Below are 17,380 nucleotides of genomic sequence, written 5' to 3' on the forward strand. Positions count from 1 at the left end.
TGGAGATAAAACCCAGGGGTGCAGGCATTCTGTAGAAGCTAGAAAAGTCTAGGAAACATAGTCCTGTGGACCCATTTCAGATCTCTGACCTCCAGAATTGTACAATAATAAATTTGTGTTGTTTAAGCCACTAAATTTGTAGTAATTTTTACACCAACAGTAGGAAACTAATATATTGGTTTCTTATTATAAGCACATTTTTTCCTGTATAATCACATGTATATTTCTATTTCTTACCTATGAGTTTTTGGAGCTAACTATTCTCAAGCCCCAGAACCAGATGTTTATTCTTCTGAAATTGATGGGTGTGCATTCTTTCTTTTATTAAGGCTAAATAATATTAATTGGACTGACAAGAACAAAAGAAAATTAAGTAGGCAATGTTGGGCCCACTTGTGTGTCAGGGGATGGGGGGGACAAGCTCCTGGGAGATTCATACCTGCCCTATGACTCACTCCTGTGACCTGGGGAAAGCCGCATTAAGCCTCAGTTTCCTCATCTGTAAGAGAGGATTGTATGAATTCAATGGGTGTCGACCTTCCTCTGGGTTGAGGGTCATTTTGAAAGAGATAACTTTCTCCCCAGAAATAAAAAGCATGCAGGCACATCCACACAAACTTTGATCCTCCAACTATAGGTGTTTCCTTAGCTAAGGATCCGTGGGCTCAGGTTAGGAACCAGTAGGCTAGATATACTCTAAACTCAAGACATCTGGGACTGTTAAAAAACGAATAATCAAATAGTATTTTGGGCTTCTAGAGGTGCCCACAAGCACATTTCCTATGCCATATCTTGTATTTGATGCTAAAATAAAATAATAATCAGAACAAGCTTTATTCCTATATTAGCTTAGCACCCTTCTCTTCCTGCGCTGGAGTCCTTTGCATGTACTGAAGAAATGGTGCAACCCAGAAATCTCAGGCTGGAAGAGCTCCTCAGGGTCACATGACTCAATTCCCCTCTATGGCCCTACTCTTCGTGTACATCATCCCTGCCAGGTTGTCACCAGGAAATATACAACCTTGGAAATAGCCCTTTCCATCTCCAGATTGTGCCAACAGCCCTGTTCTACCTATCAGGCAATAGAAGCTCAGTGTCAAAGGCCTAAAAGCTTGCAGATGCCCCAGGAAAAGGATTGGGACTGATAACACCTTTTATGAGTTCCAAATTTTTTTAAAACAAAAATGCAAACTGGAATTTAATAACAATTTCAAAAGCTGCATTATGAAAGTCCATTCAGAAGTGGTAAGCAAAGCTACACTTTGACATGTTGTGAGTTGGTGTCTCTAAAGGTAAGGATACCTAAGACCTTCTTAAATGGCTTGAGCTCTGGCTAGGACTTTTTTGTGTGTGTGTGGTACACGGGCCTCTCAGTGTTGTGGCCTCTCCCGTTGCGGAGCACAGGCTCGGGACGCTCAGGCTCAGCGGCCATGGCTCACGGGCCCAGCCGCTCCGCGGCGTGTGGGATCCTCCCGGACCGGGGCACGAACCCGCGTCCCCTGCATCGGCAGGCGGACTCTCAACCGCTGCGCCACCAGGGCAGCCCTGGCTAGGACTTTTTATCTCTCCCATTTTGACCTGAAATATGCCTCTGTATCTTCTGCTCAAGGTGCCCATTTCTTACTCTTCTGTCAATTAAAAAAAGAAAAAGTTCAGAACCCTCTTTCTTGCAAATGACAGTTTGTTATTGGTAGATGGCTATTAGGAGAAGTTTTTCAATGTTACTGTAAAACATGCTTCAAATTCATGCCCCTGGTGAATTCTTTGGAATCTATTCTAGGCTGACCATGTATCTTTTGGTTGTGGGTATTGTTTAAAGGTGATGGTGAAGGTGTGATTTTATTCATATTGTAATAAATTGTGCCCCATGGACCTTAGCCTGTGGGTCAACTGAGTTAACCAACTGATTGATTTTACAGTTTGGAAAAGATGGAGGTTGTACTTCAGAGGACTGGAAGGTTCCTTCCAAGACCAAGCACAGAAAAGATAAGGATCCAATCTCCTTGCTGAGGCCCGAGTCACACTTAAGACTAAAACCATTTATCTTCTCATTCCATTTGATGTAAAATGAACTAAATAAGCTAAAAAAGGAAAATGAAAGATGCAATGACAATAAGTAACTGGAATAAAAGTGAACTAAAAGAAAAAAAAGAAAATTAAAGCTTAGACATCATTTTAAAAGATACATGTAAAATGAGAAAAATGGATAGTTTTAAATATAAAAGACACGAAAAGTTAAAGAAAGTCAAAACTAATTGAGGACTATAAAAGAATTGAAATCCAATGAGCTGGGGACTTCCCTGGTGGTGCAGTGGCTAAGATTGCACACTCCCAACGCAGGGGCCCTGGGATCAATCCCTGGTCAGGGAACTAGATCCCACATGACACAACTAAGAGTTTGAATGCCTCAACTAAAGACACCACCTGCTGCTACTAAGACCCAGTGCTGCCAAACAAATAAATACATATTTTTTTAAAAAGAAAGAAGGGGCTTCCCTGGTGGCGCAGTGGTTGAGAATCCGCCTGCCGATGCAGGGGACACGGGTTCGTGCCCCGGTCCGGGAAGATCCCACATGCCGTGGAGCGGCTGAGCCCGTGAGCCATGGCCGTTGAGCCTGCACGTCCGGAGCCTGTGCTCCGCAACGGGAGAGGCCACAACAGTGAGAGGCCCGCGTACCACAAAAAAATAATAATAAATAAATAAAAATAAAATAAAATAAAAAGAAAGAAAAGAAATCCAATGAGCTAAGAAAACAAAATGATGCAAAAGAATTCAGAAAATTTAGAAGTCTTGAACATTAAGAAGTAAAAAACAAATGAGCTACACATGATTTTAAAATGAGGGCATCAATAAAAAATAGACAAATCACAAAAGAAGAAATGTAACGACCAATAAACTTTTTTTTTTTGCCACACTGTGCAGCTTGCAGGATCTTAGTTCCCTAACCAGGGATTGAACTTGGGCCCCCAGGAGTGGAAACTCAGAGTCCTAACCACTGGACCTCCAGAGAATTCCCCAATAAACATATTTTTAAGGACCTTTCATCTCCCTAATAATAATAAAAAATTTCAAAACAAAATAATGGTAAAATAAGTTTTAAAGGTTAAGGTGGAAAATACAAAAGTAAAAGATAGCTTTCCGTGTTGGCCAGAGTTGGGAAGGAGAGGCAAATGCTCTACTGCTCATGGAGAAAACTGGTTTGATACCCTTTGGTGGGGTGATTTGGAGATCTATATTAAGAGCCTTAAAAATGTCTTTTGAATCCAAAATATATATTTCTAGTTCATCTTTAATAAATAATCAGAGACATAAGGAAAGAGCTACTAGGAAAAGTAGGAAACAACCTTGATATCCAAAATATAACACTTGTCAAATTGATGGACAACAGTCAACAAAAGGAATATTATACAGTCACTAAAAATGCTTTGGAAGGATAATCAAGGTTTGGAAAGTTGCTCACAATATACCGTGAAGTAAGGAAGACAAGTTGCACAATACTTCCACTTTCGTGTAAAGAAAAAATGTATATATTAATTACATTGAATCTAAGATATCGTCAATTATTAAATGCACTACTACTTTTTTTTACCATTAAGAAACAACAGCATCAAAATGCTCCCAATTAAATCATAATGAGCCATAGATTTTTAGGATACATCATGATTTCAGAGATGTTAAAATGAAACATGTATTCTAGAATTGATAAAATACTATATTGTTTCACATTCCTTTCATTGTAAAATAACCTCTCCCAAATATTTTAATATCTTGAATTTAGGGAAGCATTTTATGATCAAGGTATACATTTAATACAGTGTTTCTCCCACCACCACCCTCCACCTACAAATCGCTGGGATCAAGAAAATATTTTAGATGCATCATATTTGCATAAAAGAATTGTAAGAAGCCAATTATACCTGAATTTTTTTTAAAAAAAAGAAAAAAAAAGTTGTAATGATATATACCAGAAGGTTAACATTAGTTTTCTGTAAGTGCTAAGGTTGCAGAGAATTTTTATTTTCTTACTTTGGTTTTCCTATATTTTCTAAAATACATTAAAAAAAATCTATACAAGAGAGCATAATGAATTTCCAGATTAGTCCCACCTCATGCAGAAATAAGCAGGATCAGTCAGGCTAAGGAATCATGGAGCTCCTAGTCTCTGTCCTCCCTAGAACTGGGAACCCTCAAAGTACAGAGCTAGAAGGGCAGAGAGAAACCTTGAACAGCTCCTTCACCACCCCTGGGGTCTCATCCATTTTGAAAGACCAAATCCATGAAAAACAACTCCTTGGTAAATTGACCTTACCCACCTACTTCACCTTCATCCCTTTCCAGCACCCAACCCAAAATACCTAAAAGGGATGGCAAATAGGCTTTCCTTTAAATACAAGTTTTGGTAGATTAGCAGTGGCTCCCTGGAGTACCCTGCTAGAAAGAACTCTGAGGCCAAGTTGGAGTTCAGGAGAAAGGAGTTGCCTGATCGATTAGCCATGTCTGCCAGGGATCATGGTAGCCCAAGTGCTACACATTTGCCAGGTCTGAAAGGATTATCCCTGTTTTATTCTTGCTCCTTTATGTTTAAGCAGACCAGCTGTTTTACCAGCAAGCAAAATTAAAGAGATCCTAACCAGACTAAGGACTATATTATAAAGGCCTGGGTTGTTGCTCTTAATGCTAAGGCCAGTCTATTCTAGCAAAGACTCAATTCAGCTTGCAAGTCAGCATGACAGACACTGTGCAGCATTATATTTTAAAGCTGAAAATCGCATATATTATGCGATATAGGATACTCACCTCATGTATCTGTTCACCAAGAGATACAAACAAAAATGTCCATAGCAACCACTTGCAGGAGAATGGAAAAATAAATTGTGGTACCTACACACACAGAACTTATTCATTTTAGTAACACAAAACCATATGGATGAATAATAGAACTACATTTGAGTGAAAGAAGCAAGAGGCATAAAACCACATATAACATTATACCATGGTTTAAAAGATGATAAATTGGGACTTCTCTGGTGGCACAGTGGATAGGAATCCGCCTGCCAACGCAGGGGACACGGGTTCAGTCCCTGGTCAGGGAAGATCCCACAGGCCGCGGTGCAACTAAGCCCGTGCGCCATGACTACTGAGCCTGTGCTCTAGAGCCTGCAAGCCACAACTACTGAGCCTGCACGCTAACTACTGAAGCCTGCGTGCCTAGACCCCGTGCTCCGCAACAAGAGAAGCCACTGCAAGGAGAAGCCCGCGCACCGCCACGAAGAGTAGCCCCCGCTCGCCACAACTAGAGAAAGGCTGCACGCAGCAATGAAGACCCGTCACAGCCAAAAATCAATAAAATTAAATCTTAAAAAAAAAAGCTATATAGAAAAGATGAAAAATCAACTATAAAAACTAAAGTATATATTGTTTAGGACTATGTACATATGTGATAAAACTACCATTCAAAAGGCAGGGGAATAAATAACACAAAATTCGGATACTGCTGTAGTTACCTTTGCAACAAGTATGAGACAGGATAGGGAAAGACAGGAAAGATGCATGTATTAGAATGTTCTAGTTAAGTAGGATGGTGGTTTCACAGGGGTTCATTTGTTGTAATGCTTCATAACATACATATATACATGCATGTACATGTCATGTATCATTTGCAAGAAGAGATTTTCATTTAATGCAGTACTCAACTAAAGATAAAATCTTTCCTCATGTTTGTGTTTGGGGGGGTAAGGCAGAAAGCCTGGCTTGCAATAACATGGATTAGAAGGTGCCTCTTTTATAGAGTGACTTTTGTGGGTCACCTGGTCCTACCTCTCCAGTCAGGTTTCTCCTCTACAGTAGCTGAGTCTCAACAGGAGCCTAAAATTGGAGTGAAGACAGGATGAGCAAAGCTTTCCTCTGACGCCTCTCTGGGCTATCTCAGGTGCACCCAAGCAGTTCCCTCATCTGTGCAGTGATGAGTTTGAGTATATCACTTTTTTTAAAATTGTGAAACAGTAATTTGAATATCTATATTTCTTTCTTTTTTATTGAAATATAGTTGATTAACAATATGTTAATTTCAGGTGTGCTGGGTAAATCACTTTTTAAAATAGTCTTTTAGATTGTTTTTAATCATTTTAAAGATTGTTTACTCCAATCATCCTAATTTTTATTACTGTTGTAACAATAATATAAGATGTAATTAGCATTTTATCCACAACATACACTAAAGTGTTTTATAGTTATTACTTCTAATGAATGATGAATTCTTTATAGTAAGAAAAACAGGTAAACAACCTAAATGTCCAGTTATAAAGGAGTGGTGAAAAAGCATGCAGCCGTTAAATACTATGTTTATGAAGAGACTATAGTAACACAGAAGGTACTTAAATCATTAAATGAAAAGCCATGAGAGTTTATAAGACCCCAGCTAATAGTACAAATGAAACCTATGTTTTAAAATAAGCTGAAAGGAAATAGACAACAATGTTAATGTTAGCTTCCTGTGAAGATACATTTTTTTTCTTCCTAAGTTTTACTCTTGTAATGGAAGGAAAACCTGCTCAATTCCAAACGCTCTTGAAAATGAAACGTGATTGGCTATATTGGCTTTTAGGGAATTGGAGACACCCACAGAGGTGTTCCATAAAAGGCAAGGTGGCAACTCAGCAATCGTAACAAGATCATTCTTCAGAGTTCCTGTGTTTCTAGCTTTTTATGTCTTAATTCTGAATCCAACTGACTCCTCAACTGCCCCCAACACACACACACACACACACACACACACACACACACACACACACACACACACACACACAAGTAAATAAAGACACCCTCCCCTTGAAGAGGTATTACTGTCATCTCAGCCCCCCTAAATTCTTCAGCTGTAGCTAGCCGTATACTCTGTTCACTGCATTTTCCCTGAAGGTCTTGGTAAGCTGGAAGAAATGAGAATTTAAATGCTACTCACATTATCTCTGAAAAGCCCTGCCTATTCTCAGGATGGTCATACAGTGAGCCAACCACAAAGCCTAGATTATCAGAGGCCATCTTAATTCAGACCACTTCAACGTCAGGCAGGTCACCCCAGTTCTGGGGCTCAGAGAATACTGTCATAATTTTATCACAGTGCAGGGTCTTGTTTTCTTTTGTTAATAAAGAAAGATTTAGTACTACTTTAAAAGTTTGGTGGTCAAGTATGGACAGGATTGTGGGGAAATGGGGATGTAATTTAATAGAGCCACTTTGGAGATCCTATTAAAATGGTAAACAGCACACCCTATGGTACAGTGATTCCTCTTCTAGCCATTTATCCTAGAGAATAATCACACATGTATACAAGTGGACATGGTCAAGGATTTTGATCACAGAAGTGTTGGTTTTTATGAAAAATTGGAAACCACCAAATGTCTCTCAATAGGGGAATAGATTTTCAAAAGTTCATAGGGTAGAAAATCCACAGCAGTTAAAATCCACAGCAGTCCATATAGCATATGTATCCACATGGATAGATCTACATGTGGGCAGGAAAAACACGGATCTTTGAGGATTTAAAAGAAGTGGCTATAGACTTATAATTCCCATAAGGATATATATCAAAACATGTTGTTGAGTGAAAAGAGCAAGTTCCAGAATGACATCTGAAGTATGATACCATTGGGAGTTCTCTGATGGCCTAGTGGTTAGCATTCCAGGCTTTCACTGCCATGGCCCAGTTTCAACCCCAGGTCGGGGACCTGAGGTCCCCCAAGCTACATGGTGTAGCCAGAAAAAAAAAGAAGTATGACACCATTTCTGTTAAAAAGAAAAAACAGACAAACTACAGCTATACTTCTTGATAAGTACAGATATACATAGGCAGGCAGGTACATAGATAGATAGAGATAGACATATATGTAATAGTACAAGAACATTCTAGAAGGAAACACATTAAAATCATAACAAGGGTTATCTCTGAGGAAAGACAGAGGGGACTGGGACATGGGGTGGGAAAGGTGAAAGAGGATTCCAGTTCATTGGAGACATTCTAATTTTATTTTATTTTATTTTTTTTTGCGGTACGCGGGCCTCTCACTGCTGTGGCCTCTCCCGTCGCGGAGCACAGGCGCTCCGGACGTGCAGGCTCAGCGGCCATGGCTCACGGAACCAGCCGCTCCGCGGCATGTGGGATCTTCCCGGACCGGGGCACGAACCCGCATCCCACGCATCGGTAGGCGGACTCTCAACCACTGCGCCACCAGGGAAGCCCGAGATATTCTAATTTTTAAAGGTAAGTGGATTCCAGAGTTACTTGTGTATTTACAATTCCTTTTTTTAAGTCTCAGCAATTACTTAATCCTCTAATATATTTATTACACCTCAGAAGCTAAAAACATGGACCCTTCCGTATTAGAACATTTCCTCGGGCAACACACCCACCTCTCCACTCCCTGTCCCTCCACCCTCTCCACACACAGCACTCCCACTCAGCCAAGTTCCCTGGTGCTCTGAGAGCGTGCCCCAAAGCCTTTGCTCACCTTTGCAACCCTCTGGGCACCAGAGCAAATCCCATGGGCCATGACTCTTTGCAGAAACAGTCATGCCAGCAAACGCTTAGCTGTCCGAGTGCCCGGCGTTATCAATGGTCACATGGATTGTACCCCTTTCCCTGCTGATTTTGGCTGATTTTGAGAGCAAAGTATTCGAGAATGTGGCACCGGCCAAACCAATGGGAGAAAAGAAGGCAACATCCCACATTCCGTACCTGTCAAAGACCACTGCGGAATAAGCCCGCTCGGCAAAGATGACGTCAGCAGCCCAGAACTCCTTAGTGGCCTTCAGACCCCTGCCTTTGCCCTCAGAAGTGAAGACCTCCACGTTCTCCATTCCCCCTATCGTCATCTCAGAACCTTCGGGCAGCTCAGCAGATATTTAACACTGAGCCAAGTCCCTTGTCCTCGCTGCTATTTCAGCACCTTCAGCATCCCAACAGCAAGACTATAAATGGACAGGCACCTCCCCTTCCCTACCCCCTCTCAGCCACTGGGCCCTCACTCCCCCTCTGCCTCTTTTCCTGGAGACGGGGATGGGCCAGGCCAGAGGACAGTGACCTGGGAAGGGTCCCATTCACCGCCCAGCAAAGCTGACAAAGTGGAAAATGATCATGGGCTGGTGTACTTCTCAGATTGGGCCTGAAAACTTTTGAAAAGTTCCTTTGCAAGGAGTAGTTAAGTCCTGGATTGCAGTCAGGCTCAGCTGTAGTTGGAATAGGCAGCACTTAGTCAGTAGGGTATTTTTAGCAGCCAGATGCCTCTGTCAATCCAAAGCAGACAGCTGAAATGGTCCAAGAGAAGAGGCGAGGTGATGCTTGCTGCTCTGGGACCCTTCAGCTGTCAGGCTTGGACTTTCTCAAGTGAGATGGGCCCCTCGTTTCCCTGCTCCCTCCCCCACAGGTAGTTTGTTGGCAGAAAACAGCAGATGCTAAATTGACCCCTTTGCGGTGTATATAACTGTTTAGGCTCCAAGAGACCTCCCTCTTTCCAGTATTACCTGGGGCTCCCACAACAGCCCCACCTGGGGCATGGAGGTCTGAGCGTTCCCTGATGATGTATTACTCAAGCTGTATTATGAGAGGAGCTAGGCCTTGAAAATGAAAACCCTCGTGTCTATCGTTCTATCACATCTCCCTTAAATGGGTGTCTGCTGCCAGAAAAATAGCAATACCTTCTTCTTTCCCAGGAATGAGGACATTGGAAGGCTTATTCTAAAATCTCTGTTGAACTAAATGCTACTCATCTTGATCTCCAGGCAGCTCTCACTGATGTTGAAAAGAAAGACATTTGCAGATCTGGAGCTATGGCTTATCTTCAAGGTAATATTTTTAGTTTCAGGGATGCATCTGTTTATAGATTTCTGTGCTACAGGTTTCTGTGAGTGTAGTAGTTTACAAGAACTGGCTTCTGAGTCAGATAGATCTGCGTTTGACTTTTGAGCCTACTAGGACAACTTTGAGATAGTACCTGTAAAGCAAGAGTGATAATTTCTACCTCACTGGTAAATGAAATAATATATACAAAGGACATAGCACAGCACTGGGTACTTAGTACAGAACTTATTAAATGATAGCAAATTTATTTTATTTATTCTGTCACGTTATCTTCCCCAAACCATCAAGATATGCTAGAAATTCTAATGTGTCTTTAAGCAAATTGCATCTCCTGAAACTTCTTTGACTCTTGGAAGCAGGTGCAGAATCCTCTGTCAGACCATGTATCCCAATTTTTAGGTCATAACACATAGTCCCTGGAACCAGAGAATAACTCAGTGACTTCTGATGTATCCGAAAGACCAAAACACGTTAAGACCTTTAAAACTGGGTGCCCCAAAAGTAAACATCACATGCTCTCAGGGAAAAAAAAATGATTAAAGAGGAGTTCTTGGGCTTCCCTGGTGGCGCAGTGGTTGAGAGTCCGCCTGCCAATGCAGGGGACGCGGGTTTGTGCCCCGGTCCGGGAGGATCCCCCATGCCATGGAGCGGCTGGGCCCGTGAGCCATGGCCGCGGAGCCTCTGCTCCGCAAAGGGAGAGGCCACAGCAGTGAGAGGCCCGCACACCGCAAAAAAAAAAAAAAAAAAAAAGGAGTTCTTTAGGTTAGTTTCAAATGAATGTCTGCATCCACATTGCCTGGCAACAGCCAGAGTCCACCCTTGGGAGCTAGCAGCTCAGCCTGGTAGGGATGGTGTTGTTCTCCTCTAGACACTTATAACCCTGGAACAGGTTCAGCCCAAGCCAAGGTCAAGGAAGAAATCTACCTGCCCCAAGTCAGAAAGAGAGAGGGAGCATCAAACCCAGTGCTTTAGCTTCAAGTGAGTCTCAGCCTTATCAGAACAACAAGAATTACATTATTAAAGTGTGGTAGACAGGATAATGGTTCCCCAAAGATGTCCAGGTCCTACTCCCCAGACCTGTGAATATGTTACTTTACATAGCAAAAGGGACTTTGCAAATGTGATTAAATTAAGTATCTTGAGAGAGGGAGATTATCCCTGGATTGTCCAAGAGGGCCCAAGAAGGGGTTCCCCAAGAGGGGAATCACAAGAATCCTTATAAGAGGAGGTTAGGGGGGTCAGAGTCAGGTGGAGATGTAACAGTGGAAGCAAAAGGGTCAGAGTCAGAGAGACAGTTGAAGATGCTATACTGTTGGCTTTGAAATTGGAGGAAGGGGCTATGAGCAGAGAAATGCTGGCACCCTCTAGAAACTAGAAAAGGCAGGGGTACAGCTGCTGCCCCAAGAGCCCTCAAAGGAAGCATGGCCCTGACAACACCTTGATTTAAGCCCAGTGAATCCCATTTCTGGCTTCTGACCAACAAAGTTTAACATAGTAAATTTGTTATTTTATGCCACTAAGCAATTTGTTACAGCAGCAATAGGAAACTAACACATAAAGTATTATACTTAGTTTCTCATTATAGTAAGTATTATATAAAATCCCTTTTGCTGCTCTGAAATAAAATTCATACAGAATTTATCAGTTCTTAAACTTAAAAAACATAAATTACTAACTCCTATAGTCTGAACATTTGTGTCCCCCACCAAATTCATATGTAGAAATCCTTACCCACAAAGGTGATGGTATTAATAGGTAGAACATTTGAGGGGTACTTAAATCATGAAGGTAGAACCCTCATGAATGAGATTACGTAGCGCCTTATAGAAGAGCCTCCAGAGAGATGCCCTATGCCCTTCTCTTCTCCCATGTGTGGACACAAGGAGAATCCTGTGACCTGGAAGGGAACCTTCAGCCAAACATGCTGGCACCCTGATCTAAGACTTCAAGCTTCCAGGAATGTGAGAAATAAATGCCTGTTGCTTACAAACTACCCAGTCTTTGCTATTTTGTTATTGCAGCTCAAATGGACTAAGACACTGGTCTAACCTAAGGAGGGGGAAATAAAAATGAAAGTTAAATTATAATAAAAGTATATATATTCATTGTAAATTAAATATGTCAATGTGCTCACAAGACACATGCTTGAGTACAACTACACTAGAAAACATGATAAAGTAGTCAGATGTTTGCACCTCTAAGTAGAATCACTATGATAGTGAGAGCTAAAGATTGATTTTGTGAACACAAATACCACACAAGCCATTGTTGTCTGTGACATGATTTTCTGAAATGGTGAATGACTCCTATTCAAGTTCTGATTGAAAGAAAGTATAATCTTTCTTCAGTTAACAAGAAGTTGCCTTCCTGGAAAATTTATTGTATATTAAAACTTTACAAAAACTGCTCTAAGATTACATAAAACAGAGTTCTAGACTGAGATAATTATAAACAAGATTTTGAAAGCAGCTCTTTTGCCCCTTTCCTGTTGGTCCATTTCTGTTCCCCCTCTAACCTTGAAAGAACCTAATTATAGGAATGAGATCACTAGGTAATTTAACCTAACTCCTGACTTATGTTCTCCTGAATACACACCATGCTTTGTCTAATCTGTTGATTTTTTTCCTAGATAAAAAGATGTAAAAATGAAGAATTAAACAGTTAACAAATGACTAGCTCTCTACCCCCAACAGCCCCCTTAAGCAATCCTGCAGGTAGATCACGCAGGCAAGATCACATCTGAAGAAAGAGTCAGCCAGTCCACCTAATGGAGAGTGAGGCAGAGCCCAACCTCCTGCCTCGATGATTCACTGAGATTCTTCCCCTTTTTCCCCTTTAAAAACTGTCACGGCTGAGCAGAATCTTCAAAGTTGGCCTCTGGACGTGAGTCCAACTTTTCCCCAGATTGCCATCTTTTCTGATTGAAGTATCTTCCCTTTCTACTGACACTTGCCTCTCAAATTATCAGCTTTTGAGCGGCGAGCAGCCGAACCTGAGTTTGGTAACAATTTTACCGAAGTGAAATACACATCTGGATGTTTGAAGTTGTATAGGATGGGCAGAGAAACTTTAATGTACAGGGCTGTCCCTTGCTTCCCGGGACATCCAGCACCTCTGGCCAGGACCAGTGAGACAGGGGATTATCAGCTCTAGTTATCAGGCTGGTGATAGGGAAGGGAGCACAGGGCCCTGCTATATTACGTATGAACACAAATCCCATGTAAACGTTTTTTGCTCATCTGCTCCCCTCCAGTTCTTTTTTTCCCCCACTGGGATCCAAACCTTTCTTGCTGGCCCTAGCCCTGCCCACAATACGTGAGTAGCACCCTTCAATCATAGCGACAACCAAAAGTTACCCCCATGTTTCTAAGATGCCCCCTAACTAGTGGAACTGCCTCCATCGAGAATTGCTGGTCTTTGTCATCAGGAAAAGCACATCTAGAGTTTTGAAAGGCTTTCTTATTGCTCTACTGGGGCTGTTTAGCCGGAGAAGAAAAGATTCAAGAAGGACATGAGACCTTTCTTCAACGTCATTCATCACAGTATGGAAGAAGCAGTAGATTCATTCTGCATTTCCTGAGAGAGCAAACTAGGAGGTCAGAGTGGACATAACCATGTGGCAATGTGGTTTAGCAGTTAAGATGGTAAACTTGAGCTTCACAGACCCTCACAATCATGTTTCTGTTGAGCCCTTTTCTGCTCCAAAAAGATGGAAACTTCTTCCATTGTTAATGATTTTAATAACCATCTGGTCTCTTTCTTTGGTGTGTCTGGATAAAGAAAGGTGGTGAGAAAAGAAGAAAAATGAGACCGTTCAAGTCAAAGGACCCCTGATCCAGGAGAGTGGTCTGAGCTGGGAGATTCCAGACAAGGGGTGAAGAGAATGACCACTATGGTCCCACTTACCTCTATTTTAGCTGAACTTCCCTCCCCACTCAGGCCACACACACATGCCAAGGACATTACTATGGCTACTGAGTACTCCCATACCCAAAAGGAGGTGTGGGGCAATTGTTGGCAGCATGTGCTAAGCAAGGGTGATGCTAGATCCCCAGTCATGCACCTTAAGGGCAGAAGGTTAGACTTCCCTGGTTAGTCCAGTGGTTAAGAATCCGTGCTTCCACTGTAGGGGCACAGGTTCGATCCCTGGTCAGGGAACTAAGATCCCACATGCCACGCTGTGCAGCAAAAAAAAAAAAAAAAAAAAAAAAAAAGGGTAGAAAGAGGTGCTGTGAAGAGGCCAGGACTGGGGGCTGTTTTGGAGAGGGTTATTCGCATAACATCACAAGACTAGACATGGGTTTCAAGTAGCCCTTACTCACTTGTTTACATATTTTCTATGGCTGCTTTCACACTACAACAGCAGAGTTGAATATTTGCAACAAAGACCATATGGCCCACAAAGTCAAAAATATTTACTGTCTGGCCTTTTACAGAAGATGTTTGCCAATCCTGCTTTAGACCAATAACAGCTAATGCCTAGCAGTGTTAAATAAGCCAGAGGTTGCTCGCTGCTTTCAAGTGTATTCACTGGCTGATTTAGTCATTCACTGCATAATCACAGGATCAAAGAAGTTCTTGTGTACACCTAGCACCCACATTCCAGAATGACAGGAGCAGGCTCCCCTCCTGAATAGTCCATTATATCCTGTATAATTACATCATTGACAAAACTTTACACTCTCTGGTCCCTGTGTTCTTACTCAAGCAGCACAGTTGCTTCCATGGTTCTTCCTTTGGCTCTTAGAAATCCTTAGCTCCTAATTGCTTTCCTCCCAAGAATTTCTAAATTCACTCGTTCCACATGCATTTATCAGCACATGTACCAGGTACTATACTCAGTGCCCCGATACAAAGATGATTAAAATGTAGGTAGGCCCTGTATCTAAGACATTGACCATATAGAGAGGATTATGGAAAAGCATATAAAGATGGTGAGAGAGATGTAGGAGGCAAAGGGGAAAGGGTACTCAAAGCAGCCTGAGGAATCAGGGAAGGCTTCAGAGAAGTAGCAGACAGGGATAAGTGTGGAGGGGGGAGAACCAGAACTGGAGGAGGCCATTTCAAGCCCAAGGACACAGCAGCATGAGCAGAGATGTGGAGGTGAAGAAACAGCATGACATGGGCAGAAAATTACAATTGGCTAGGTATTCTGGGAGCTACAGAAGCACACGTATTATACTTCTTTATCATCCTGGCACCAGACTATCACCCTTTATGTCCCAGCTTTTCATATACATTTGAGAGATGGTCTAACAGCAAGAATTAATGTTTGAATGCTTGAAATTGTGTTTTATTTGCACTACCTCATAAATTTTCACAGCACCCTTTGAGGTGGGTATTATTGAGCCCTCCTAGTTAAAAAGCAGCAGCATCTCCTAAGTATAAACTCCAGAGAAACCCTCAGGTGTGTGCACAAGGAGACTGCCCAAGAAGTTTAAAGCAGCACTGTCTGTAAAAGCAAAAATGGGAAATAAGCTCATAGTCTTATGATAGGAGAACGGATAGCTCATGTCTATTCATTCAATGGATGTTACAGAGATGTGAAAGGGAATGAATTAGAACCTCACATCTCAGCAGAGGTTAACATCAAAAAACAATGGTGAGTGAAAAAAGCAAACTGTAGGGGAATAAACAGCAGGCATAATAACATTTATATAAAGTTTTAAATCATGTAAAGCAATACTTCATGTTAGTTAGGGATACATACATATGTAGTAAAAATGTACATATAAAGAAAGGCATGGGCTTCCCTGGTGGCGCAGTGGTTAAGAATCCACATGCCAATGCAGGGGACACGGGTTCAAGCCCTGCTCAGGGAAGATCCCACATGCCGCAGAGCAACTAAGCCCGTGCGCCACAACTACTGAGCCTGCGCTCTAGAGCCCACGAGTCACAACTACTGAGCCCACGTGCACATCGACTGAAGCCCGAGCGCTCTAGAGCCTGTGCTCCGCAGCAAGAGAAGCCCGCGCACAGCAATGAAGAGTAGACCTGCTCGCCGCAACTAGAGAAAGCCTGCGCACAGCAACGAAGACCCAACACAGCCCAAAATAATAAATAAATAAAAATAAATAAATTTTTTTAAAAAGGCATGAGAATGAGAAATACTGAATTCATGATAGTATTTACTCCTAAGGGGAGGAAGAGTTCTTTAGGAAATAGGGAGAGGGTGTTTCAGGAAGAAGTAGCAGATACAATAAACTGAGTTATGCAGTAGCTTGGTATTTAGGGGAATCAGTAAAGGTTTAATGTTGCTGAATCATCAAGTAAATGCAGGGTGGGGAGGTGAGAACAGTAGGAAGATAATGATATCAGGCAGGTGCACAGAGGTCCAGGAATAGCAGTCATGTTTGACTTTCTCCACCAGAATACGGGGAGCCAGGATGACTTCCAGATGGAACCCTTTGGCAGTATGGAGAGTAGATTGGAGGGGTGAGATGAGAGGAAGGATAAGTTAGGCAGCTGTTGCCATGGCACTAACAAAAGATGATAAGAACCTGAAATTGGTCAACAGTAGTGTGACAGGAAAGGAGAGCATACCCAAGAGAACCTTTTGCACAGAACCTTTTGCACATGCCCATCAACAGGAAAATGGGTGGAATTTGGTACAGCAATGAAATGAATAAATAACACCTATATGCAACAGCTTGGATGAACCTCAAAGTGTCCAGTGAAACAAGTTCCAGAATACTTCTAGAGAATGACATAAATCTTATGAGATTCAGAAACAATCTAAACTTTTTTTTTCATCACACATATATATATATATATATGATAAAGATATATACATATGGGGATTCCCCTGGTGGTCCAGTGGGTAAGACTCCATGCTCCCAATGCAGGGGACCCCGGTTCGACTTCTGGTGGAGGAACTAGATCCCGCATGCATGCCGCAACTAAAAGATCCTGCGTACTGCAACTAAGACCCGGCGCAGCCAAAATAAATAAATATGTATATTTTAAAGATACGTATATACATATGAAAGGAAATGATGACTACAAACCATGGTAATGATTTCTCGGAACGAAAGGATGAATGTGTCTGTGTGTGTATATATATATATATATATATATATATATATATATATATATATATATATATACGCATATACTGAGGGAGCCAGAAGGAGAGAGAAAAACGTCACTTATGGAGCAATGATGACAACGTATCATAACCAAGGATTTTGCTCAGTCTACTCTGTGTATTAAAGGTTCTAACAAAGAAAAGAAAAGCACATAAAGCAGGAAAGCATGTATTTTTCAGATATTTTGGAGGTAGAATCCGTAGATTTCCTGACTTTTTTTCTTAGTGGTTTGAGATTCACTCTCCCAAGGTGAGCGGCCCCACGAGCTTCTCCTTCCTTCCAACGGAGAGACCACGAACAGCCAAAAAACGGCGGGCACGAGCCGGGTTAGAACTGAACCCCGGAAGTAGCGGACGAAGGGGACAGGGTAAACAGGAAGGCGGGGCTAAACGGGGCTTTCTGAGAGCGGAGCTGCTGGGCAAGCGCAGTAGCGCGCCT

At 42.0% G+C, this 17,380-nt stretch overlaps 1 protein-coding gene across 2 annotated transcripts in view; it reads right to left on the minus strand.

Annotated features, from left to right (window-relative positions):
* Window positions 1–8,995, minus strand: part of SMYD1 (SET and MYND domain containing 1) — a 40,104-nt gene extending 31,109 nt beyond the window's left edge. The window contains exon 1 of one of the 2 annotated variants that reach the window (XM_059079361.2): window positions 8,733–8,995. In XM_059079361.2, the coding sequence (XP_058935344.1) occupies window positions 8,733–8,869 (137 nt within the window). In that variant the 5' untranslated portion in view covers window positions 8,870–8,995. The remainder of the gene's footprint in view (window positions 1–8,732) is intronic. The other variant, XM_059079360.2, reaches the window with a different exon arrangement.
* Between the last annotated feature and the right edge of the window lie 8,385 nt (window positions 8,996–17,380).

This window comes from Kogia breviceps, chromosome 11 (assembly GCF_026419965.1).
Source record: "Kogia breviceps isolate mKogBre1 chromosome 11, mKogBre1 haplotype 1, whole genome shotgun sequence".
NCBI classification, from domain to species: Eukaryota; Metazoa; Chordata; class Mammalia; order Artiodactyla; family Physeteridae; genus Kogia; species Kogia breviceps.